Source organism: Neofelis nebulosa, chromosome 12, assembly GCF_028018385.1.
Source record: "Neofelis nebulosa isolate mNeoNeb1 chromosome 12, mNeoNeb1.pri, whole genome shotgun sequence".
In the NCBI taxonomy this organism is placed as follows: Eukaryota; Metazoa; Chordata; class Mammalia; order Carnivora; family Felidae; genus Neofelis; species Neofelis nebulosa.
Window position 1 is genome coordinate 24,689,272 of NC_080793.1, and position 25,286 is coordinate 24,714,557.

A 25,286-nucleotide genomic window follows, 5' to 3' on the forward strand; every position below is an offset into this window, starting at 1 on the left:
CCCACTAATGAGGGATTGGCTCCGTAATAATAGGCGTTGCATAGTCCAGTAGTGCTGGATAGTAATAGGAAAGAATACGTCCAGAGGAAAAGTGCCAGAATGGTGATTTTTTTTTTTTTTGCAGAAAAAAAATTGTATTTGTTGTCTAACGACTGCCAAAAGATCAGTGTTAAAGAATACTTGGGAAGAAAATCATCCGTTTGTCCATCCAGCCTAGCACAGCTATTCTATAAGTTTCTGCAAGCCTTTTTTATCAAGCAGTCCATACAGCACATACATATTTTTAACGTAGAATCACAGCTTCTTATTTCTTTGTGGTCTGTTTAGTTAATGTCGATGTAAGAATTTTCCTTATTTCTGTCTCATCTTTATAATTGTCTGTCCTGAAAGCCCAGCAGTATTCTGGAGTGTTGTTAGGTTCGGCTCCATGGATGTGTCCAGCCCTGTGGTTGGAGTTTGGGTTATTTCTTCTTTTTGCCTCCCCACCCCCAGCTTTATTTCTCCAGTTAAATAATGCTATAGAGAACATCTCTGCACATGGAGCCTTCTGCTGCTCTTGGGTCGTTGCCTTCAAGGAGTATTTCCAGGAAGCAAAGAGTCTGACGGTTGGAAGCCAGTGCTGTAGTTTTGAGTTTTTGTTTTTACTTTCTGTTACCGCTGTTTCCTATAGCACAGACACAGACAAATCAGTGAAACAGAGGTGTAGCCTAATGAATTATGGGAAGGCAGACACCCCTGGACCACCCCCCGAGTCAAGAGCTGGGACCTTGCCAGCCTGCTGGAAGTCCGTGGTGTGCCCTCTCCCAGGCACAAATTCTCTACACCCCGAGACCAGCAATTACCCTGACTTTATTGCTTATCGTAACCACTTCTTTACCCTCTTTTCATGTTTTTTCTTAATTTCTTTTTTAATGTTTATTCATTTTTGAGAGAGAGAGACAGGGCGTGAGCCAGGGAGGGGCAGAGAGCGAGGGAGACACAGAGTCCGAAGCAGGCTCCAGGCTCTAAGCCGTCAGCACAGAGCCCGACACGGGGCTTGAACCCACGAACCCTTAGATCATGACCTGAGTGAAGTCGGACGCTTAACCACCTGAGCCACTCAGGTGCCCCACCCACCCTCTTTTCATGTTTTATTCCCCAAATATGTATCGTACACACTGCATACTTTTAGTTTTGCCTTTTTGTAAAAGGGTCTTTTAAATCTTTTTTTCATCTCTAGGTGCCCCTCGATCTCTCCACTTGCCTGTATTCTGTTTGTTGAAGAAACTGTGTTGTTTGTCCTGAGGAGTTTCCAGAATTTCCCACTGGCTGGATCTTGATGATTGCAGTCCCATGTAGTTTAGAACATTCCTCTGCACTTCCTCCAAGTTGGCAGTTGGATCTAGTGGTTGTATTAGTCCCAGTCTTGATAGTTTTTCCCTGCAGAGAGAGAAGCCTGGGGAGCAAAATTATGTCTTGGGTGGTGGGGTGTTCTTCATCGGGGGGTACACAGTGGCTGGTCGTCTCCTCCTGTGATTGTTAGTAGCCCCCGGTGCCCAATGCTAGTGCCTACCATTCTAGAAGTTGAAAAATTGTGATATTGCAAGTCTGTTACCCCTTCTTCATTTTGTTGTTGGTATACTACTAAAAAGAGAAATTCTGCCCATTTGCTATTTTTAATACCTTTATTAAGATGCACGTGCCAGATAATTCACTTACCCCAAGGGTACAATTCAGTGGCTCTTAGTATATTCATAAAGTTGTGTGTCTGTCACCGTGATCCATTTTAGAACATTTCATTTACCCCCAAAAAACCGTGCTCACCTTGGCTGTCACACCACAAATACTGCAGCCCTAAGCAAACCACTAATCTGATTCCAGTCTCCAGCTTTCCCTGTTCTGGACATTTTGTGTAATATGTGGTCCTTTGTAACTGGCTTCTTTCACTTACTATAATGTTTTCAAAGTCCACCCATGTTGTGGTATGTATCCGGGCTTTACTCCTTTTCATGGCCAAATAATACTCCATTGTGTGGATACGATTCTTCCGCATTATGTTTATCTGTGCGTTAGTTGATAGACACTTGGGTTGCTTCCACTTTGGGGCTATTATGGTTAATGCTGCTATGAACATTTTGGTACAGATTTCCGTATGAATGCAATGTTTTCATTTCTCTGGGGTATATATACTTAGGGGTGGAATTGCTGGGTCAGATGGTGGCTCTGTGTTTAACTATTCGAGAACATGCCAGACTGTTTCCCAAAATGGCTATACAGTTTTGCATTCCCGTCAGCAGTATATGAGGGTTCCACTTTCTCCAAGATTTGTTATTTTCTGTCTTTTTTATTACAGCCATCCTAGTGGGTATGAAATGGTGCTGGATTGTGCTTTTGATTTACATTTCCCTAATGACTAATGATATTGAGCATCTTTTCATGTGCTTATCGGGTATTTTTGTGTGTCTTTGGAGAACTGTGTATATATCCCGTGTTCATTTTTAATCGAATATATTTTTTATTATTGAGATGTAATAGTTCTTTATATATTCTAGATAGAAGTCTCTTACCAGATATGTGATTTGTAAAAATTTTCTCCCACTTTGGGTTGTCTTTGTGCTTTATTGATGTCTTGGTCCTTTGAAGCACAAAAGTTTTACATTTAAAAAAAAATGTTTATTTTTGAGAGAGAGGGTGCAAGTGGAGGAGGGGGGAGGACAGAGGCTCCGAATCCTGCTCTGTGCCGACAGAAACGAGCCCAGTGTGGGGCTCGGACTCATAAACTGTGAGATCATAATCTGAGCTGAAGTTGGACGCTCAACTGACTGAGCCACCTGGGTGCCCCAAAAGTTTTACATTCTGCTGATGATGCCTGCCTGGTTTATTGTGGGTTTTTTGTGTTTGTTTGTTTCCTTTGTTTTGTTTTTTAATTTAAGTAGATTCCATGCCCAACATGGGGCTCAAACACACAACCCCGAGATCAAGATTCGACGGAGCCAGCTAGGCACCTCTGGTTTATTTTATTTTATTATATTATTTATTTTTATTGCTTGTGCTTGTGGTGTCATATCTATGAAATCATTGCCTAATCCAAGGTCATGAAGATTTGTGCCTCTGTTTTGAGAGTTTTATAGTTTTAGCTCTTGCATTTAGGTCTTTGATCTGATACTTTGAGTTAATGTTTGCATATCCTATCATCTACTCTTTGGTTACCGAGGGCTGTAGCTAAAGGCCAGATCAATGCTTGACTTTTTTCCCTTCACTTACCAGTTTTCATAATAAGGCTTTGGTTCCCTATTCATCCTACAAAGTTGTTAGTTGGTATTTTGTTTTGTTTTCATTATGAGTAATGAGATTTAGTAATGGGTTTCCATTACAATGAAAATAATTAAATTTTTAAAAATTTATGTACTGTGACATATACATGTATGCAGCATAGAGAGAAAAGTGATTTTGGTTTTTTTTCTCTCTAAAACGTTTTGTTCTTATCCGGCTGTCACATTCTAAATCTTCATCTACTCAATTGCCTTCCAGAAACATGCCAAAGGCCAGGATTTGTTTGATCAGATCGTGTACCACTTGGACCTCGTGGAAACAGATTACTTTGGCCTCCAGTTCCTAGACTCTTCCCAGGTTGCGGTATGTATTTCTTTGATTCGTTTCGGGACACGCTGGTTTTCATGCTAATTGCAGATTCACAGTTGCTAGAGGTTGGTAGAGAAAAATAGGAGTTAGGCTGCAGTGTTGTTGCAGTCACGATTGTTGGGGTGGTGGTGATGGCACCCGTGTGAAATTCATCCATATGCACCCCCCTCCAACCCCCCTTGAGGGGGCCAATAACCGGGAGAGGAAGAGAAAGAACCATCCCTGTTGTGCAGGGGAATGCATTCGGGAAACATTTCCAAGCATAGGGATGCAATATGGGCACATTTCTCAAGTAGGTAGAAAGCAGAAGAAATACCATTCTAGAAATTCTTTTAATGATGCTTTCATTTTTAACTGGCAGAGAGACTGCAGCAGCATCTTCTTGTGGACTCTTGCTGGGTGGAGGGAGCGGGTGCTGTGAACACACTGAATCCCAGCCAGGCTTAGTGGGTGCAGGGGGCCGGTCGGAGCAGATCTTGGCACTGCTAGACAACCATCTTGCAGGCTCCAGGAGGTTGTATTAGGTCAGCAAAGACTTCCCTTGCTTTGCCTGAGACAGACCTGTCCACAGTGGGGGTGCTAGAGAGAGTGAATCTGATGTAGCTCAGAACCACTCTTTTCAAAAGCAGGAATGACTTCAGTCTCCTTCCCCAACAAAATCTGGCTTTGGGTTTCAAAGATAAATTATTCGGTAATCTAAAAATATTTATTGAGGTGGGTGGGGGGGTGGGTGAAATGAAGGGGATTGAGAGCACAGGTATCTCGATGAGCACTGAGAAATGTATAGAGTTGTTGGGGCACCTGGGTGGCTCAGTTGGTCAAGTGTCCAACCCTTGATCTCGGCTCAGGCCATGATCTCACAGTTTGTGAGTTCGAACCCTGCATCGGGCTCTGTGCTGACAGTATGGAGCCTGCTTGGGATTCTCTCTCTCCCTCTCTCCCTCTCTGTTTCCCTCCTCAGCTCTCGCTGTCTCGCTCTCAAATAAACATTAAAAAAAAAAAGTATAGAATTGTTGAATCATTGTGTGCCCAAAACTATTATAACACTGGATATTAATTATAATTGAGTAAAAAATATATATATTTATCCAGCATCAGTTATGCACTGGGCCCTGTTTTAAGCACTGTAGATAAAGTATGAACACATAGATGACAGATGGTAATGAGTGTTAAGAAAAAGAAAATAGAGTAAGCGGATAGACCGAATAAGAGGCGGTGCTGTTTTAGACAGCATATGAAAGGGTGAGTTCCCTGATAGGAGATGTTTGAGTGTACATGGCTAACCTTTTCTACCTAAAGACACCTGTTAAGATACTCCTTGGGGGCTGTATGTGACAATTGAGGCTAAGATGCTCAGAATCAGTGCCTAGAGATTGGGTGCACCTGAGAATATGTGTATGAGGCTGCCGAGTCCAAGATGATGCAGTTATATCCCGGCTGCGGTGTCTTCCTGGGCAGATGCCCCTCTACCCTTCAGTACTGCCTGATTACCAACAGCCCATCCCCTCACCTCCTTGACTGTTGCCATGAACACTCCAGCTGCCGCCTGGAGTTAGTAGACCCAATTCCTTCTCCATTTCCCAGCCAGAGACTCCACCCGCCAGGACCCTGGACAAGGGGTGGACCAGCTTTTCTCTTTCTCCTCCCTGTCCAGTTCTGCTGTCTTTGAGGTTGAGCCACCCAGTGCCCTGCCTTCTGACCTTGCCCTGGTATCTCAGCTTCTCTCTTTCCTTGGGCAACCTGGCAATTCAAGTTGCCTTCCTTTGTAAATGTCCCGGACGCTGTTTCCTTGCATTGCAAATTCACTTGGGTAGACCTCACGCACATTCACTTGGGTCCTGTCACCACCTGATCACTCCAAGAGCTGGAATTCTGTTGCTCCCATTCCATGATCACTTCCCTTAATTCCATCTTTGTGGTCCCTCTGCGTCTGGCCTTGTCCCTTAAGGATCCCCTCCTGCCTCGTTCTCCCCTCTCGGGGCCTGGTGAAGCCTCAGCCATCTCGCCTGTGTCCTCACTTGCCCTTTGATGCTCTCTCCCCCATGACTGTCCCCTGGTCTCCCCTCAACACGCAGGTCCATCTGTTTCCTCTGCTGCGTCTCCCAGGCTGGCGGGCATTGTCACGGGCTCGGGTCACAGATCACAGATACAGCAAAGTCCAAGCCCCTGAGCTTCTCTTGGAGCCATGGACTTGGTTCCCCTTGTGAATCTTGACCACAGCCCTCTAGTCCAGTCTCCCCACAGAGACTTGGGGCCTGCATTTGGCCTCTCCTCCTGCTGAGAAGACTGAGGTCATTTAGCTAAAACACCTTGAATTTTCTTCCCCTGCACCTCAGAGTTTTTCTTTCTCTCTGTCCATCCTTTTCACTGTTTGGTTTGACGAAAACATTCTGTTTCTCTAGCATTTACCCCCTATACCTGCATCACTGTTCCATTTCCGGTTGCTTCCTGAGTGCCAGATTTAGTTTGTCTGTCTCCAGTATCCTCCAGTTGTCCCCATCATCTGACACTCATCAGCCCTTCCCTTCCCATAAACGCTTCTCCATTCTGCCTTCTGTGTGCCTTAACACATATGGTATTTTTGGCTTCAAAATGTCTACAGCCCTGGATTATGAGTCTGACCTTGTTCCTGGCTCTGCCCCTGACTTATCTGGGGGCTTTCAGTAAGCCCCCTTTTCTCCCTTGTCCTTATCTGTAAAATGTTTTCTCATCTGTAAAATGGGGTTCTTGGGCCTGTTTCCAAGAGCTCTTTCAGTTCTAATGTTCTAAAGGGAAGGCAGGCATGTCTGCCCCACACTCTTCTCCTGTCAGAAGGGAAAAGATACCATCATTTCTGCCATTAGAGCCACGTGCCTGTTTCCCTGCTGCCATGTCCTCATCCCCAGGTGACCCCTCTCCAGCCACTTGGATTCCCAGAAAGCCAAGGATGTGACTCCATTAGGAAGGACCTGGTTATGCACCCCTGCTCACCGGGCTGCCAGGCGTTCCCGTCTGCCGGTGTCCTGGCACAGCCTCAGCGGGGTCCAGGCGCCCTTCCAAGGCCAGACACCTGGATGCTCAGCCTCTACAGGCCCTGCCATCTTTCCGGCTCCTAGCCCTGAACGTGACATGCTGTTCTTCCCCCACAAAGCAGGTGCAGGGTCCTCGGCTACCTGACCTGGAGGATCCGAGGCTGTGCAGCAGCTGCTCCCAGGAGCCTTCTCATTAGTCCAGTTTCTAGGCAGGGCTCCTCACAGACCGGGCTCTGGAGATGCCTGCACTTCTGTGCATGCTTTTGCTTATGGGTTCCCCTCCCGGCGTGCCCTTCCTCACCCCATTTAAACTTCTGGCTGTCCTTCAGGACTGTCTCAGATGGTAGCCCTTCCTTCATGCAGCATGTCCTGAACTTGCAGCATCTCTCCTCCTCTCTGGAAACCTTTGAGCTTCTTTGCCTTCTGTGGCAGTTTGCTCATCTGGCTGTGGGTTCTTTATCTGTGCTTATAAATAGACCTTTCTGATTAGATCCTGAGACTTAAGACTGCTGCTTCTTGGGGACTTTTGTTGACAAGGCATACAACCTAAAACCTCAGTCTTCAGGGGCGCTTGGGTGGCTCAGTTGGTTGAGCATCTGGCTTTGGCTCACATCATGATCTCACTGTTCGTGACTCCGTGCCCCATGTCAGGCTCTGTGGTGACAGCTCAGAGCCTGGAGTCTGCTTTGGATTCTGTGTCTCCCTCTCTCTCTCTCCTCCCATCCCCCACTCATGCTCTGTCTCTGTCTCAAAACCAAATAAACATTTAAAAAAAAAATTTTTTTTAACATCAGTCTTCAGCCCCAGAAGTGACCTTAGAAATTATTTGTCAAACGTTTCTGTCTTGTGGATGGTGAAATGAATGCACTCAGTGAGTGGTACCCCTCAGACTCAAAGTCAGGTTTTACAACTTGAGGGGTAAGTGCTGTATTCAATGCACTATACTTGCAAGCCTGTTTTCCTAACTGTAGAGTGGAGGTGGTGACATCTGGGAGGTTGAGATGCTCAGCGAGTTAATGGAGGAGAAGGAGTCTTGTAATCTAACCCCAGTGTGGGTCTCCTCTTCCTACCTGAGCATGCTGAGGGGAGACCAGAAGTCATCACAGCTCTCAGAGGTGATGCACTTAGGCTAGCGGGAACCTGCAAGACTGCCTTGCCTGTGGGAGAAAATTTAGCAGTTTAGGTGATCCCTTTGGGAATGTTCCCTGAGTCAATTTTCTGGGTGCCTGGGACGAAGCAGTTGGTGGCAGGTGTACAAGATGGGGGCTGGGATGCGAACAGTCCCCTTGGCCATTGGCTTATTGCCGTGTGCGGCTCCTGCAGGAAATGACATCCTCACCCTGCCCCTGCATGCAAATCAGAAGGCTGGCAGTGGTGGGGCTCCTGGCACAGCTCTCTGCAGACCCAGCTTATGTCCCCAGCTCCCTGCGAAGAGCCAAGCCTGGTTACCATAGTGCGCTGCCCAGCCCTGAAGCAAGGTCAGAGTCTATCAGCATCGTCTATTTTTAGCAGTTGGGGCTGGGGCCTCCTGTTTCCCTTTTCCATATCAAGGCAGGAAGGCCACCCAGGAGCTTGTTCTGTAGATCTCACTTTTGCACAGCTCAAAGCAGGGGCAGGGGTTCTATTTTTACATATGAAAGCTTTCTTCTGAAAGAGGAGGCTCTGGCTTACACCCACCCAGCTTTCTTACGGACCAGACTGGTCAGATTGCTGCTGTTTACTGAGTTCCTGCTCAGGCATCCACCTAAAAACTTTACATAACTCTTATTTAACATTCATCATCTGTGAAACTAGCCATAAAGCAGACCCATTTTACAGATGATGAAGCTCAGGTTCATTAGAAACCTTGTAAAGGTTAAAGTGAGGGACAGAGCCAGGATTCAGAACCTGGTCTCATTCCACAGGCCAGCACTTTCCACCAGGCTACGCTGGTTCCTTTACACGAGGTAGCATCTTATCCACACACACATCCACGTGCATGCGCCCGCCGGAGGAACCCATTTAGTCAGTAGCTATTCAGCTGACTTTGCCTTGGAGCTTATTCAGCGGTAGTCCCTGTGGTGCAGAAGTAGGCAGGACACTGTCCCTGCCTGCTGCATTCTCCTGAGGGAGACGGACCATCTCGTTGGTCCCATGGAATACATTGGGGTCTGTCCTCACTCTGGGAGCCTGGAGAGGGAGTGCCTGAGTATCAGTGAGGAGCCCAATGAGGAGTCAGAGGGGAGAGGTATGGCAGGGATCTGGGGCAGGGGTCATACCAGCCCCACCAATCAGGAGCCTCCCTCCCAACCCTGGGGGCAGGTGTGTGGCCATAGGGGTGGTGTTCTGGGGGATGCGACCAGTTCAAGTCCCTTCCAGAGCCCCTCCCAACATGAAAAGGGAGCATTTTATGGTGGTAAGCTTTGCAGCAAGGAATCCCGAAAAGGTGATTTTTGGCCTTTGTCTCCAGACTTGTGAGATGTTTTTCCTCTGGTCTTTGCAGCCTAGAATCATGTGGATGGGTAATAAGAGGCCCAGGGCTGCGAGGTGAGGTTGACACGGATATGGTGGCTGCCGAGAGGATCATTGGGTGCTAATGGGGCTGTTGCGGCTTCACTCTGGTGTCACATGTGCCTCCTGTGGGGACGCCACTGAGCTTTCCTACCGTTTCAGATGTACCTGGAGGGAAGTACTCTCAGGAAACACTAATAGTGGGGTATGTTACTATAAGAGACAGGAAACCCTTCCATTTCAATGGTTCCACAGCCACTCAGTGGATTCTTCAGTGTGTCAAGGGGACAGCTCAGTACACAGATGAGGAAACAGTCTCAGGGGTCTTGCTTATGGCCACACACCAGGTGACTGGCAGAGCTGGCACTCAAACTCTGATCTTCTGCCTCCTCCTATTTTAGTACAAGAAAGTGTGGAACAGCTCAAGAAATGCCACAGGTCTCCCCGCAGCCTGTCTCTGAAAGCTGGCAGGGGGAGGGTTTTCCTGCCCACATGCATATTGATGCTGAATGGAAAGCTATTGATAAAGGGGTCTCTGCAGTTGATTTAGATTAATTCCCAAGGAAACCTCAAGTAGCTGGTGTAAGTGAGGTTACAGGGCTCCATCCTGGATGAGAAGGGGAGATCCCTCCTTAGGCGGAGGAGGCACTTCAAGCTGGTGTGTGGTGTGGACCCAGAACCATGGATGCCGCCACAGCCTGATTTCTGATCCTGCCTCTGCCTCACCTACACCGTGATCCCGGACGCCTTGCCCTGTGCACAGTCACCTTCATCGGCTCTGAGGCCTGAGCGAGTGATGGACATGACACAGTCCAATGTGTGTTTCTTCCAACACCACCGAGCAATTAATTCTGACGCTCTCTACCTGCAGATAGCCTCACATCCCACAGGCTGAGGGCTCAGTCCTCCAACACTGTTTCCCACCCCACAATTCAGATGCCAATCACATGTCCAGATTGTAACCTGTGCTTTTGCAGTGTCGATGGGAGGTCCTCTGACCCCTCTTGGTTCAGTTAATTTTCTAGGACAGATGGCAGAACTCAGAAGCATTTTACTGACTAGATCACCAGTCTGTTATAAAAGAGGTACTAACTCAGGAACAGCCAGACAGAAGAGATGAATAGAGCAAGTATAGGGTGAGGCGGGCTGTGCAAAGCTTCCACGCCTTCCCTGGGCATCTGTCCCTCTCCAGGTCTCTCTGTGGGCACCAGCCTAGAAGCTTTCCAAGTTGAGTTTTCATGGAGGCTTTATTACAAGGGCACGATTGATTAAATATTGGCCATTGGTGATTGATTCAACCTTCAGGCCCCTGCCCCCTCCCCAGAGGTCAGCACGGTGAGACTGTAAGTCTCAACCCTCCAATCATGTGGGTGGTTCCCCTGACAACCAGCCCCCATCCTTAGGTGCTCTTCAAAAGTCACTTTATTGGGGCGCCTGGGTGGCTCAGTGGGTTGAGCATCCGGCTTCTGCGCAGGTCATGATCTGAGTTCGTGAGTTCAAGTCCCATGTCGGGCTCTGTGCTGACAGCTCAGAGCCTGGAGCCTGCATTAGATTCTGTGTCTCCCTCTTGCTCTGCCTCTCTCTCTCTCTCTCTCTCTCTCTCTCTCAAAAATAAATAATGTTAAAAAATTTTAAGAAATAAGTCACCTCATTGACATAAACTCTGGTATGGTAGGAAGGAGTTTGTTATGAATGTCAGAACACCTTTCTTGCTCTTATGGCTTAGAAAATTCCAAGGGTTTTAGGAGCTCTGTGCCAGAAACTAAGACCAAATATATATTTCTTATTATAAATCATAGCACACACAGTAAGCTCCAAAAGTGTCCTTTCCCTTCTTTCTCTTCTCATCCTTTGGATATGATTATCTCTTCAAATTCCTTCCAGCTCTAATTTAAATGCAAACTAGACACTCTTTGTAAGCTGAGAAATCTACAGGTACTAGGATGCCAGCTATGACTTCCGACCACTCAGACTCGATGGTGAGGGCTCAGGGGTCATTGAGGCAGGTTTTAGGCCCTTTTCAACCCCTGAGCTTCTCTTGGCCATTGTGGTTCAAGTGCTTCTGTATCGATTTTAGACAACGCAGTGCTACAACCAGCCTTTTACATGTCAGAGTTCCAGAACTGATATACTGTCAGAACAGATGGGCTTTGCCAAATCATCTCCCATCTTGATTTATGGAAAGGGTTTTGCCAGATGGACTTGGATGAGAAATTCAGATCAGAAACCACCTTTCTAATACCTGTTAGAATGTTTGAGTTAAATATCATGCCCTCTGAACTTAGAAATGCACCCGCCTGTCTCCAGTGACTGGTTTAATGGTATGTTAAGAGGTCTGGAGCCATTTGCCTTGGCCTTTGCCGACAGGCGGTGTGGCTATATTTGGTCAGGATGCAGGTGAACATCTAAGACAGGTCTCGCTGATGCTGAATTTAGGCCTCCAAGCCAAGTGTAGGATATGATTTACTAAATGCCATTTGGGGCCATAGTGCCCGGGTATTCATCATGAGGTAGTCTCGTGGGATAAAATAGGACTAATCAGAGTCTGGTCCCCTCCTGCAGCTAGGAAAGAAAGTCAGGTCGTTTTGAACTGCCTGGATACCAGATAGGTTTTATCATGTCTTGTTTTAGGATTCTGGCTGGGTTTCTTATCACCTCCGATGCAGGCAAGCAACCTGATCTGAACCTTGTAGGGGCAAGGAGCTTTTAAAAGGAAACTGTTTCTGATTACTTTCCCAGATTCGTGAGCCCCAGACTTTTCACAAGCGTCCATCCTGGCAGGGCCCCGTGGCTGTGCAGGAAGGACAGGGGCCAGCCTGCATGGATAAGGGAGCTCCTTCAGCAGCATGGCCAGAGGGAAAAGCAGTCTGCTGTCCAGCAGGAACACTAGCCATGAACTGTCGGTTAACACCAACCATAGACCACTGGCCAGTAAACCTTGGCCAGTAAATTGCTTGAGATTTTACAAAGCCCTGACGGTGATTTTCAGAAGGGGTCATGGGTGTGTCACGATCCCCAAGATCAGTAGGGACATATTGCTGGGTAAGGGGAAAACTTCGGCACTGAATATTTCATGGGCACGCTGGGAGCCTTTAACAAACACTAATGCTCTGAGATTCTGTTTAATGGCTCTTGGGTGGGACCTGCGTCGTTGTGACCGCAGTGCGCAACCAGGGTTGAAAACCACCGCCAAGGAAACAACACAGTCGGACTCAGATCAAGATCATAGTTTGACAGCGGAGGGAGGGAAACAGTGGGCTTGACGTGTTCTATTCCAGATACAAGGGGGCATGAGGGAAAGAAGTGGGACAAGCCCCTTTAAGCTGTGAGCCTCTGAGGCTAATGAGATTAGAAGGCTGGTTGCAGAGAACTTTCTTTGCAGGGTAATAGTGAGGGGAAGAAAGAGTTTAGTCATAGCCATTAGTGTGATACTTACTGGCAGGAAAGTAAATACACTTTTATCACGTCTGTATCTGTAATCCTCCCAGGGGCTGAGGTCCGAGGTTTTCTGCTTGATTGAGGGCAGCCGTGATATGGAATTCTGCTAGGGCAAACCGATCATCCCAAACTGCCTGATGGGCAAGCAATGAATTAATTAATGGAAGTGACCACATGACCCACCCCCATGAAAATAATATTATCATTAAAAGTAAAAAATTATGCAGAAAAGTGAAAAAAGTAAATGGCATTTACAGCCCCACATCCAAAAAATGTCTATAAATCCTTCTGGACATACCATAATAGAAAATTATAATTTTATGTAAACAGGATCCTGGTTTGTTTGGCTTCTTTTTCTTTAGATGTTGAGCTGTGGGTCTCTTGCCACATCAGTCAATAGGCCTCCATCAGTTTTAAAGGCTGAATAGTATTTCATCATTTGGATGAGCCATTTTTTTAATCCTTCTTTGTTGATGGACATTTAGGTCATTTCCAATTCAAAGCTGTAAACAGTGAGATAAAGCACCTTGTACGAGTGCCTTTGAGATCTGCATCCTGCTGTGCTGATCTTCGTTTCTTAGGTGGTTGCTTAGCCGGAGGGTGGAAATGACAAAAGCCCGTGTTCTCCCACTGCACTGCTCACAGCTTATTGTGTTATAATTTACCTGTTATTTGCTTTTGTGTTTCCTTATTCCCCTCCTCCTACACAGTCATAATGGGCTCTTTGGTGAGGGGTAGAGTGCACTGTACTAATTTAGCCCCACCCTTTCTCATTATTAGAATGTGCGGAGTTGAAGTTGCTTCTGAAAGTATATTGGCAGTCAGCAGAAGGGCCCCTGATTCTGAGCAGCTAATGAGAAACCCACTCTGGCTGTGTCATTCCAAATGTTACCATAATGGTGAGGTTTCAGTGTGTATTGGGTTGACGTGAAGTGGTAGGAAAAATTCCTCTTTGCCTTCTTTTAAAACAACTATGTTGAGGGACACCTAGGTGGCTCAGGTGGTTAAGCATCTGACTTCAGCCCAGGTCATGATCTCCTAGTTCATGGGTTCAAGCCCCGCATTGGGCTCGCTGCTGTCAGCACAGAGCCTGCTTTGGATCCCCTGAGCTCCTCTCTCTCTTTGCCCCTCCCCCCACCCTCAAAAATAAATAAACATTAGGGATGCCTAGGTGGCTTAGTCTGTTACACGTCCGACCTCGGTTCAGGTCATGATCTCACAGTTTGTTGGTTCAAGCCCCGTGTTGGGTTCTGTGCTGACAGCTCAGAGCCTGGAGACTGTTTCAGATTCTATGTCTCCCTATCTGCCCTTCCCCCACTCACGTTTTCTCTCTCTCTCTCTCTCTCTCTCTCTGTCTCTCTCTTCCTCTCTCTCTCTCAAAAATTAAAAAAACATTAAAAAAAAATTATATCGAGGGGCCCCTGGGTAGTTAGTTGGTTACGAGTCTGACCCTTGTTCTCAGCTCAAATCTTGATCTCCAGGACATGAGTTCAAGCCCTGTGTTGTGCTCTGAGCTAGGCGTGGCACGTACTTAAAAAAAATTACATCAAGCATGTGTTTATTTCTTAAGAATCTAATATGGGACTGCTGGGTTCCATGCTCGGAGCCTGGCATGCGAAACGGAAGTGATTGAAGTGCACCATCCCTGCCCTCCAAGGGCAGAGGCCAGAAGCATAATGGTCCTAAATGCTGTTTTCCATGGAAGTCAAGTTGCTGAGGCTCGTCAGAACTGTAGTATCAACAGAGACATTATAGAGAAACTTGCGTATGAGAGAAATGGTTTTGCGATTTCTGGGGGTGGTAGATAGGACCCAAGTGTTTTTCTGATGAAAATGAGAGGAAGTTGGAATGTCCTCATTGACCAGAGCACAGTTATCTCTGGCAAATCCCTGCCTGCCTTCCCATCTTCCTTGGGGGTCGTGAATTTTGGCTTTACAATTTTAGCATTGAAAACGACAAAGCTACAAGACCCATGCGTGATCAGAGATTCCTGGCAGTGTGGCTCGTGGTCTTTACCACACTGATGGTGACTTGGGATAGTTGCCGAAGTTTGAGCGTGATTTGAGAAATTCAGCTCTTGGGGCACCTGGGTGGCTCAGTCGGTTGGGCGTCCGACTTCAGCTCAGGTCATGATCTTGCGGTCCGTGAGTTCGAGCCCCGCGTCGGGCTCTGGGCTGATGGCTCAGAGCCTGGAGCCTGCTTCCGATTCTGTGTCTCCCTCTCTCTCTGCCCCTCCCCCGTTCATGCTCTGTCTCTCTCTGTCTCAAAAATAAATAAAAGTTAAAAAAAAAAAAAATTCAGCTCTTCAGACTAGAAGAGCCGTCAAAGATCAGTTAGTTACAGCTCTTTGAAAAAGAGACACCTCTTTGAAAAGCTAACTTTCCCAAGAAAAAATGTACTTAATGTGCATAAGCACAGATTTTTTTTTTTTTTTAATACCATCCCAAGCAGTTTGCAGATCCCCAACCTCAGAGCCCTGATCTGGTCCAATGCCTGGTTTTATGGGGAGAATTACTAAGGTTTATAGAGGAGGATAAATGTGGGCTCTATATGGTCTTGCTGATGAACTATTCCTAAAGAAACTTTTTCTTTCTTTCAGCACTGGCTGGACCATTCCAAACCCATAAAAAAGCAGATGAAAAGTAAGTAAGCAGAACTTAGCCTACTCACTTATTTCTCTTATCAGAGAGTAAAACTCCTTTGCCAGTGTTTTGAGGTATTATGTTTTCATCAGAACTTGAGAGCGTTTTAAAATAGATTCAGTTTTAAGTGAATGATTTTTCATTTCTTAAGGCTGGCCAAATGTTAGAGTTTAAAATTTGGATAAGAGTTTTCGGTAGATATTAAAAAACAGACTATGCTCTCAATTGAAATCAGGCACCCCTGCCAATGAGAACTGATTAATATGCTCTTCACAAGCATGACTTTACGCCTATTATATTCATTTTCTAATGAGTTGTAAAAGTAGACTCAGAGAATGGGAAAGCAGGAGTTTTTGACAGTCTGGTCCAGCTCTCTGGTTTTACGGGTGCAGTAACCACATTTCTTCAGTGTTATTTATGCATGGGTAATTTTTAAAAAGTGTAATACTTTAAAGTGTTCTTACTGTATTTTTGGATTACAGAACCCTTGCTGTTTATATGTCACTTTCCTTTAGCCCACTTAGTATTTTGTAAAAAGTTAGTATCTGTTTGGAATATCTTGGCAATTGGGTGAAAGTAAAATGTCAGCTCTTAGTAATTCATCTACATGGTTAGGGTTTTATTCCAGAATAAGTTACTAGCTAAGCCGTCTTTGTCAATGCAAAAGTACATTTTAGTCTTCCAAATGAAAGGATTGAAAAGAACTCTCTAGCTGTGTATGTCCCTTTGTGCCCTCCCGGTAGCAGTGAATGTATTACTAGATGTAACATGTGTTTCCTTTTGTCCATTCTGTGATCTTCAAAACTGGGGAAAAACATCTTCAATGTTCCATCTCCCTATGTTCAGTTGGACCTGCTTATGCTTTGCACTTTCGAGTTAAATATTATTCTTCGGAACCGAACAACCTTCGTGAAGAGTTTACAAGGTAGGACCAGATGCAGAACACGACCCCCTCTCCACTGTAGTACTTACCTTATAACTTATGGGTCCTCTAAATTTGGGGTCTGCCTGCTCTTCTCTCTGCTGACTTTATATGCTGAGCAAGAGCTATTCGTATTTCCCTTGTGCTTATCCCTGTATTCTGTTGAAAATCTACCCTTGGCTTAGTTTGACCTTTTTCCCAGTGAATCAAAATTAAAAGATTTATTTTCCGGTCACATTTCTGTTTTGTGGGGCTGTGGGATACACTGGTTACTCGTTTCAAGGCACTTTATTTTTGTCTCAGGTACAAAAAGGGAAGGCAGGTATTAGAAGAGCATTTCTCAGTCCCAGAACGCCATCTTATTTTTTTTAAGGGGCTGCGCAATGTTCCCTCGATTGCTACAGTATCAAAGTTGTTGGAATCCCTTCGTGTCATCTTTCAGCCCCACTGAATTTCTTTTAAGGTGTGCCCACGAGTGTCTGCCCCTCCAACTTCAGAAACAGTGTTGAAGCAAAAGAGGCTTTAAAAACATTTTAAGTATGGCATTTCTCTCCAGCCACTCCTCTGTCAGCAAGATCCTCTACCCAACCTTCAGCTGCTTTGAATGTCCCCAGAACCCCCTTGTCATTTGTGTGACCGGCAGTAGTGACGACATGTCAGCCCCTGGTGGCGGCCACTCACCTGGAGATGACCACCTGACTAACACTTTAAAGACTGCTTATCACCATTCCCTGCCCTGGACAGGCCTACTGGGCTTCCACGGTTAGGTTTTCCTATAGGAATTGGAAGTTCTGGCTGTATTCTGCGTGGTATTCAGCACCGTGTGTTCTCTCCTTGATGCGAGTACTCAGTTCAGTGGTGGTTAAGCAGCTGTCAGAAGCAGGAACAGTCTAGAATATACTAGAACCTTCAGCTCCCCGATCCTTTGATCTCTGGGTCACTCACATTCTCCCGTATCCATTCCAACAGAGAGTGACTATCTGCATTGTTTTCAAAGTTCAAGTAGATTATTCTAGAGTTCCTCTTCAGAGTCCTTTATGAAACGTGCTCCTTCTAGCCATCATCCAAGCTATTGATTCTTAACCAGGGTTGTGTGAATCAGAAACACCTAGGAAGCTTTTGAGCAAATCACATTCCTGGGGACCACTCTTGCATGTAAGACTGATTCCATAGGTATGGAGCAGAGCGTGGGTAGCTTTGGCTTTTACAAAGCACTATAAGTGGCTCTGTTGCCCACGTCCTCCTGGTAAAAAAGAAAAAAAAAAACAGTTAAGCAAAAACACTTAAATTTTTTTTTTTTTTACTTAGGTGAACTCCACTTGTGTTATTTGCTGCCTCCTCTCCCCATTTCTCATGCCCCATAACCCGCTGCAGCCCAGTTCCAGGATTTTTGTTTTGCATGCGTGTGTGCGCGCGTGCAGTTAACCTGCATCAGAAAAAAGCCTCAAGCAGTTGCTAACTACGGTCAGCTGTAAACTTTCTGATACCAGCAGCTGCGCTCTTCCCGGAATCTGCTGGTGGGACTGGCTGAGGGCCAAGTCCAGTGGCTCCTCCCTGTCTGTCTGATTGGACACGTTGCATGCCTGCGTTTGAGCTCTCTTCTCAAGCTCCAAGGGTGCTGCCGAGGCCATCATTGGACTGTAGAGTGTGTTTCATGTTCCATCCCCCAAGTATCTTGCGAACCCTGTACATGCACTCACCTGCCTAGCTAGGTTCTGGGATGTCTTCCTGGAGACTCAGGAGGAGATGCTTCCACCAACGTCCTCATTTGATTCGGACGCCTTGTTACAATGCAGAATTCTGGGCTGTGCGCGGGGCGGGATTTGTGATGGGAAGTTGGGGATTGGAAGCGGTTGGAAAAGAGTACGCCTCTGTTGACTTTTCTGTATGTTTGTCAGGTACCTGTTTGTTTTACAACTCAGGCATGACATTCTTTCAGGAAAGTAAGTATGTTTTTGTTCTAACTCTTAACCCGGGATAGATCATAGTGTATTTCTAAATCACTGTTGTTGTTGTTGTTGTTGTTTTAACTCTTTTACCCTTGTTCCCTTTTCAAAATTCAAAAAAAGTACACCAGGCATTGTAAAGTGAGTCTAATCCTTGTATTGCTGTCATCATCATCTTATTTTAAATGATTACTATATGGCTTGAAGCATTTCCAAGAGCATTGAATATCTTAAGTGATGTGCATTTGGGAATACTTCTCTCCCTGATCACATCACTGCCCCATTCATAATGGCTTTTGTCGTATTTGCAAGCAAGATACGTTATTAGTATGTATACACTTACAAGCATTTGGAGAGTCAGAAGTCTCATTCATCACCATCTGCATTTAAGCAATGTAAAGAGGTTACGTTTTGATTCCGATAGGAGGTTTAGACATCTCATCTCATTTCCTTCTCCCCCTCTTAAAAATGGTTTTTCAATACCAGGCCTCTGGCAACAGTGATTGTTGAGCCCAGGAAGCATTGGCATTGACGTGGTTGGTCTCGCGTGCAGTATTTAAAGATACAAAATTTCAGTGGTCATAGCCTTCACAGTTGTGTCATCTCTCAGCATACGTATCGACTATTTTCTATTACGTGAAAAATGAAGACTCTGCCGAGTCTAAAAAGCGATACCTGACGTTGATGAGAACACATTTTGATTTTGAATACAACCTGAAAGAAATTTGAAAAGTGATTTCCGAATTTGCAAACTCTGAATCGCACGTAGGCTTTCAAAACCTTAGTGGAATCTATATGACAGCACAAGTAGATTGTACAGTGTATACATTTGCCTTATTCAGCCATGCAATACAAATCTCAGTGTGTGTATTATGAGTGTGTGTGTATTTTTATCTTTCTCTCTTTCTCTCTGCATACTGTGCTCCTCGTACTAAAGGCCTCTTAATTCCAGTAATTGTCTTCAGTTTGGAAAAATATTAATGGTGACGTCTTACATTTATACAGTACTTTGCAGTTTACACGCACTTCGGCCAGATTGATGGTACTTCCAGGCATAATGGCGTTCTGGTCCCAGCACTGCCTGCTCCCAGCTGGGTGACCTTGAGCAAGACACTTGGTCACTGAGTTCCTCGTCTCTAAAATGGGGGATGGGGGAGCACTTAACTTAGCGGTTCATAAAGTCCATGCATTGACCAAATTTGATAGTATATTTGAAAAGGCTTTAAAAACTATGAAGTGCTGTACCAATGTATGTCATTATTATTTTTCTAACTGAATTTGTAATATCAAGTATGAATGAGATCAGTGATTGGAGGCGTGGTAATACGCCTCTGTGGCTACGCCTCAGTTATACTTATTAGAACGCTTGAGTGTATCCAGCTGTCCTGGCAGTATTAGATATTGTGTCTGTCTGTTTATTTTTAACATTATGACCTGGTTTCAAGAAAGAGTTCAGACAGCTTGAAAAGGCGCATGTACTCTATCAAGTAAGTTTCAAAATCCTAAGGCAGAGGGAAGGCTTTTCATTCTATTTCCCAAACTTCCCCATTCTTGCCAAATTCAGTAAAATTGCCCACAGAGTTGATAGAAACTATACTTAGATTGTATCGTTTTGCTCTATGGTGAGAATTGACTTTGGGAAATAGGGAGTGGAAATCAGCTTGTTTGCATTCTTTAATGTGGACAGCAGAAATAGAAACCACCGAGAAAAATCATTACCTAAATAGCACTACCTTTTGAAAAATGACTCTAATGATATTTTGTATGCTTATGAGTATTAAAAGTTCATATATGGAATTCATTTCCTCTCTTTTTTTCAAGACTGAAATGCCCATATGAAACGGCTGTGGAATTAGCTGCTCTCTGTCTACAAGGTACATTGTTCTTTAGTGGTAATTAGCATTTTAATGTTATGCTCTCGTTTCAGCAATTGATTATCCTGTGTACCAGGCACAGTACCCTACTTTGGGGGTATAAATAAATACAGTATGGCCTCCGTCCCCAAGTAGCTTCGGGTCCCATGAGGATGTGGCAAAACCACATCCAGGGTACAGTGCAGTTCCCTCAGGAATACTTGCAGGAGGCTTGGAAGACTAAGGCCCTTCGGGGGAGGAGTGGATGAAAACAAATGAAGGAATCAAGACAAAAAGTAGAGAAGTGCAGAGGGGTACTGGTAGTCAAATGGTGTTGGAGGGTGGAAGTTCAAGAACCTGGATAAGTGGACAACCTTGAACCCTATTTAAAGAGCATGACCATGCTGTCAGCATTAGGACTTTGAAGGCTCTCAAGAGGGAGGCAGACCTGGTCAGGTGTGCATTTAGAAAGGCCCCACTGGGTGTGATGGGGAGGTAGGACTGGACCAGGACTGGGGCTGGGGGTGCAGTAAGAAGGTGTTGCAGTAATAAAAGGAAACTCTCTAGGGCAGAGGGTACACACACACACACACACACACACACACACACACACACACCAAAAGAACAACATTAGTGGTACAAGAGAAGGACCTGGTCATTACACATTGGTGTTGAGAGAGGAGTCAGGCAAGAGTCATAGATAGCTCCCAAGAGTGAGTGACAGGAGCCACAAATGGTTAGAAGAATTGGCTGCAAGGGAGGAGATTGTCTACGTAGGATCTCTTGGCTGAGAGGTGCCAGTGGGACCTCTGGTAGCTTCTTGAGCATGCAGATCTGGCTCCATCAGAGAGGTCAGGCCACAAGCATTGACAAGGAGTCATCTGCTTATAGGTAGGAGTTAGATGGTAGGAGGTTTGCCTACATGATTGTCAGTGTTGACTGTTCCATATTATGCACTGGTGGATTTGAGTTTAAAATGCACAAGAAACACTTGCTGAAGTCTTCAGCATTAATTAAGAAGACACTAACGTGTAGCTGCACATAAGGAATGTTATCAGTACATCACATAGGCATATGTTGTGGATTCATCTTACCAGTGTGTTCATCAGTTTTTCTGGGATAATGAATTATGATGTATTCATTCATAATTACTAATTAATTTTGAACACCATAAGATTTGGCTTCCAACTTTTGTATTTCCCAATTTTTAAAAGTTGATCTAAGTCTTCAAATTCTGAAATCAGCACACATTTATTATAGAGTATCTGGAGAGCAGCACAATAGTCAAGACAAGTAGAAGGAAGGAAGGAACCCATCATCCTGCCATCCTGCCATTGTCTGCCATCCGCAGACAATCAGGGTTTCTATGAGTTGGATGCAGTTTTTAAAACGTAATTCTGATCAGTCATATACAATTTTTAATATGATTTTCTACTTCGTATTTTTAGTACTTGTATTTTGTCATGAAGATGGTTTTTAATGACAGCAAGACACTTCTGTTCCTTAGTCACTTTTTAATTCTTATTCTTTAATGGGTGCTTGCATATAGTAGGTGCTCAGTAAGTATAGAATGAATCCATTAGAGTTGGAGAGGCCCTTCAAAGACTTTGGTTGAAGGGGGAGCCTGCCCATGAGGTCTGAAACCATAGGTGGTAGAGGTGACAGTCTTGTCATCTCTAAATATCTGTGCCAAATACAATGCTAAGTGCTTCACATCTACATTTTCCTGATTCAACAGTCCTTGTGGTAAGTGCTATAGGGATCTGTAAAGGCTTGGGGAACATGGAAGTCTGCTCTCCATTTTGGCCAGGTACAGATCTCATCAGCTGGCCAAGCAGCATCCACTCTAGAGTTTCTGAGACTCCAGGAGGTTATACCCTTTGGCTTGGTGGCCCAGCAGTAGACATCAGGTTGTGGTTAAATGGGATGAAGTCACATCCCTGTCAGACCTGGGGCCATCGATCACTGGTCCTGAACGACTAGAGCATAAGGCACATATATCACCATCCTTCCCCACTCCCATCTGCTGCCCCACTTCCCGCCGTGTGATGAAGGCATCACCACGCTCACCAAGTCCAGCTCTGGTGGAACCATTTGCCTTGCTCCAGGGCCAAGGCAGATGTGAATGAGATCAGCTATCTGTGAGCCTTTCTTGGGGAAATTACCCCTTTGAGTTGGAACTACAACATCGTGTAATTTAAGATGCAGTCATTATCTCAAGTACAAATGAAAAGTCTGAAGTGGGGAACAAGTGGGGAAGTTCTTGTTACATTGTCCCTCCGTGGCCTCTTCTCCCCACATCCCATCGGAAAGTTCCACAGCCTACTTTCTAGTTGAATCACAGTGGAGCCAGCTTGCGTCAGAACATCGAGATCACTGGAGCATCTCAGCTTTCAGTAAAATGGAGGGTGTGTTTCCTCCCTTACTTGAGCCTTGAAGACATGTTCTTGCTGTGATCGTCCTTAAATTAATGGTGCCCCTCCAGAGTTGCGACCCCGAGTGAAGGCGGTGCCCTTTTGGGGACTAGTTTTATGATAGATTTGAAGGTGAATCCAGGCAAAAAGAATGAGAGTGAGGAGAACGGGACACGATCTTCTTTCGTCCTTGCAGCAGTTCTCATTTTACCGATGGGGCATCAGAGACGGAGAGTGGTTAAGTGGCTTGCCCAGGTCGCACAGAGAGTGTACAGCAGAGTGGGGATTCCGGCCCTCCTGTGTCTGAGCTGTGACCGCCACCCTCTGCTCCCTCCACGGCCAGAACTCAGGCAGAGAAGTGTCGTTCTGCCTCTTGGAAGGCAGGCGTGCTATCTCAGAATCTATGTACAGGCATCGCTTGGGCCTGTTGTAATCCAGGAACAGTGAGGAGGATACTGGCCCCCTTTCCCGGTCTCGGGGAAATCTTATCACTGTCTGGCTTCTCCTTCCTGTGCTTGATGATGTCAGTGGTCTCGCCAGACACACTGCTCACCCCAGGGATTTGTTGCCTCACTTTGGCCCACAGGTGCAGCAGAAGGGTGGTTCATGTGAAGGAGATCTCTCCCCAGACTGCCCCTCTAGCCTCGCCAGGTCTCTGGTTTCAGGGTGAGCTCTTGGTTATTGGTCAGTGGCGGCCTTGGGAGCCCAGCCCTTTTACCTTCTCTGGGTGAATATTTCTAGAGCAGAATCTTCATCTGTGACTTTGCCCAAGGTACTAAGTAGCTGCACGCCCTGACCCAGGCCACCCTGGTGGTCTTCGGGGGGCTGTCCACTTGAGACTTGCAAATGGAGGGCTTGGGTCAGGTGAGGAAGCACTCAGCAGATCCCCACCCTGTGTCAGGCATCGCCTCTTACAGCCCTCCCACCACCCCGCTGAGTTGGGTAGTTGCTTTGTCTGTATGGACAGAAAAGTTTCATCCGCTTCTGCAAGCTACTTGGAGTCCCTCCTGGAAGCTGGGCTCTGGGATTAGAAAAGGCTGCTGGGTACTTAGTGAGTTGCTATTAGCAACACACGCTGGCCAATCAGTTGTAGGATTTCTTGTGTTAAGCGGTGTTTCTCAAAGTGTGTTCCTGGGTCAGCTGTAGCAGCAGCATCTGGGAGCTTGTTAGAAATGCAGATTCTCAGGCCTTATTCCAGACCTGTGGGATCAGAATCTTGGAGGGTGGGGTGCCACAGTGTGTGTTTTAGCGAGCCTTACATTTCCAACGTAAGTTGGAAAACCAGTGTTGTAGATCCGTGCTTTTCAAAGCCACCTGTGTGCCAGTCAGCTGGGCATCTGGTGAGAAGGCAGGTTTTGCTTCAGGAGGTCTGCAGTGGAGCCTCAAAGTCTGCGTTACGAGCAGGCTCCCAGATGGTGCTGATGCTGGACCAGGCTTTGTGTGGCAGGGTATTAGAGAAACCTCTGGAGGGTTCCTTTCCGTTCTGGGGTCTGTTCCCTGGAGCTGCAGGGGTGAGGGTCCCGGGTGGGGAGAGTGGATTTTCTCATCTGTGCCTTGGAGGCACGGGGCCCCCTATGCCTGGGCCCTTCATTCTGTGGGGTCCTCGGCCAGAGAGCAGCTAGCGTGTGGGACACTTGGGGCCTCTTTGTGGAGACTGCTCACGTGGCTGCTCCTCTCTGCACAGCCGTCTTCGTCTTCCTCCCTGTTCTGGCTGAGTTGCCGCAGCTGCTCCTGCAGCCTTGTCCCCCCCTCCCCCACCGCCTCCTTCCTTCCCTCCCTCCCTCCCTCCCTCCCTCCCCCCCTCCCTCCTTCCCTCTCCCTCCTGGCATATTTTCCCCTAGATTCTACATGCACTGAATTCTTGATTGGTCCTTTCTAGCACTGCAGACTCAGAGTGCTGCTCTGACCCACCCGTAGCGAGAGCCCTGTTAGATGTTTCTGGGCAGGTCCTCATTCCCTGCAATTGCCTTTTATTGCAGATCTGGGCTCGACCACTTCGTGGGGGAAATATAATCTGGGCCTCCTTGGGTATGGGGGAATAGTGGAGAGAAAGACGGTAATAACTAAGATGATGGTGTTTTGCCCGACAGGGAGGGCATTGGGATGATTCTTGGGGGTTCTGAACGTACATGTGGGGGCACCAGGTGGGAGTTGAGCCCTCCTGAAAGCAGGGAGTTCTGCATGTGGGGGTACCTGTGCTCTGTAATCGTGCCAACTGCCTTTGGACCTGGTTGCAGCAATAACTGAAAGCATTCAATGTCTCCTGTTTTCCTCCCTTTTATGAAACTCGCAGCGGAGCTGGGGGAGTGTGAGCTTCCAGAACACACGCCAGAGCTTGTGTCTGAGTTTCGGTTCATTCCAAATCAGACAGAAGCGATGGAATTTGATATCTTCCAGAGATGGAAAGAGTGCAGGTACCTTGATGCTACCGTCTAGCGTTCTGATATATTTATTTTGTGATGTGTCAGCGTCTGTCGGACTCAGATGTGCCAGTAGAATCGCTCTGTCGAAGACCGTAAAACTGTAGCTCCAGCTCTTCACTTCTTGCCTGTGCCTCAGTCCTGGTTTTCCAAAGGCCCACACGACGTCTGTCTTTCCCAAGATGTACAGTAAGGACCAAAGCCTAGTCCCGTTTCCCTCGGAATGGCAGAGCCTGGTCCTGATTTGCTCATTACTGTCAAGGACACCGCTGCTCTCCTGGCCTCCTGGAGAGAGTGAGGAGGCTCCGCCTTGGCACATTCCCTGTGCCTGAATCTTCTAGAGTGGACCCTTTAGAAATATGCCCTGTTGTCCCTTACAGGGACACTCGTATTTGAGACCATGTGTTGTAGAGGTTCTGTTTCCGGACATGTGGTCACCAGAGCTAAATCGAGCCTTGTCCGTTATATGCTGGCTCTTCCTTCCTCCTCCCCGGGGTCACCCTAGGCTGACAGGTTTCTGCCTCGATTA

The 25,286-nt window shown here is 46.3% G+C and overlaps 1 protein-coding gene across 12 annotated transcripts in view; it reads left to right on the top strand.

Moving 5' to 3' along the window:
* The window catches only part of EPB41L4B (erythrocyte membrane protein band 4.1 like 4B), a 130,752-nt gene that overhangs the window by 35,799 nt on the left and 69,667 nt on the right, over positions 1-25,286 (top strand). For all 12 annotated transcript variants that reach the window (XM_058694624.1, XM_058694626.1, XM_058694625.1 and 9 more), the window contains exons 2-7: positions 3,511-3,615; positions 15,160-15,202; positions 16,049-16,127; positions 18,023-18,067; positions 19,892-19,944; positions 24,631-24,751. In XM_058694624.1, coding sequence (XP_058550607.1) covers positions 3,511-3,615; positions 15,160-15,202; positions 16,049-16,127; positions 18,023-18,067; positions 19,892-19,944; positions 24,631-24,751 — 446 coding nt within the window. The remainder of the gene's footprint in view (positions 1-3,510; positions 3,616-15,159; positions 15,203-16,048; positions 16,128-18,022; positions 18,068-19,891; positions 19,945-24,630; positions 24,752-25,286) is intronic.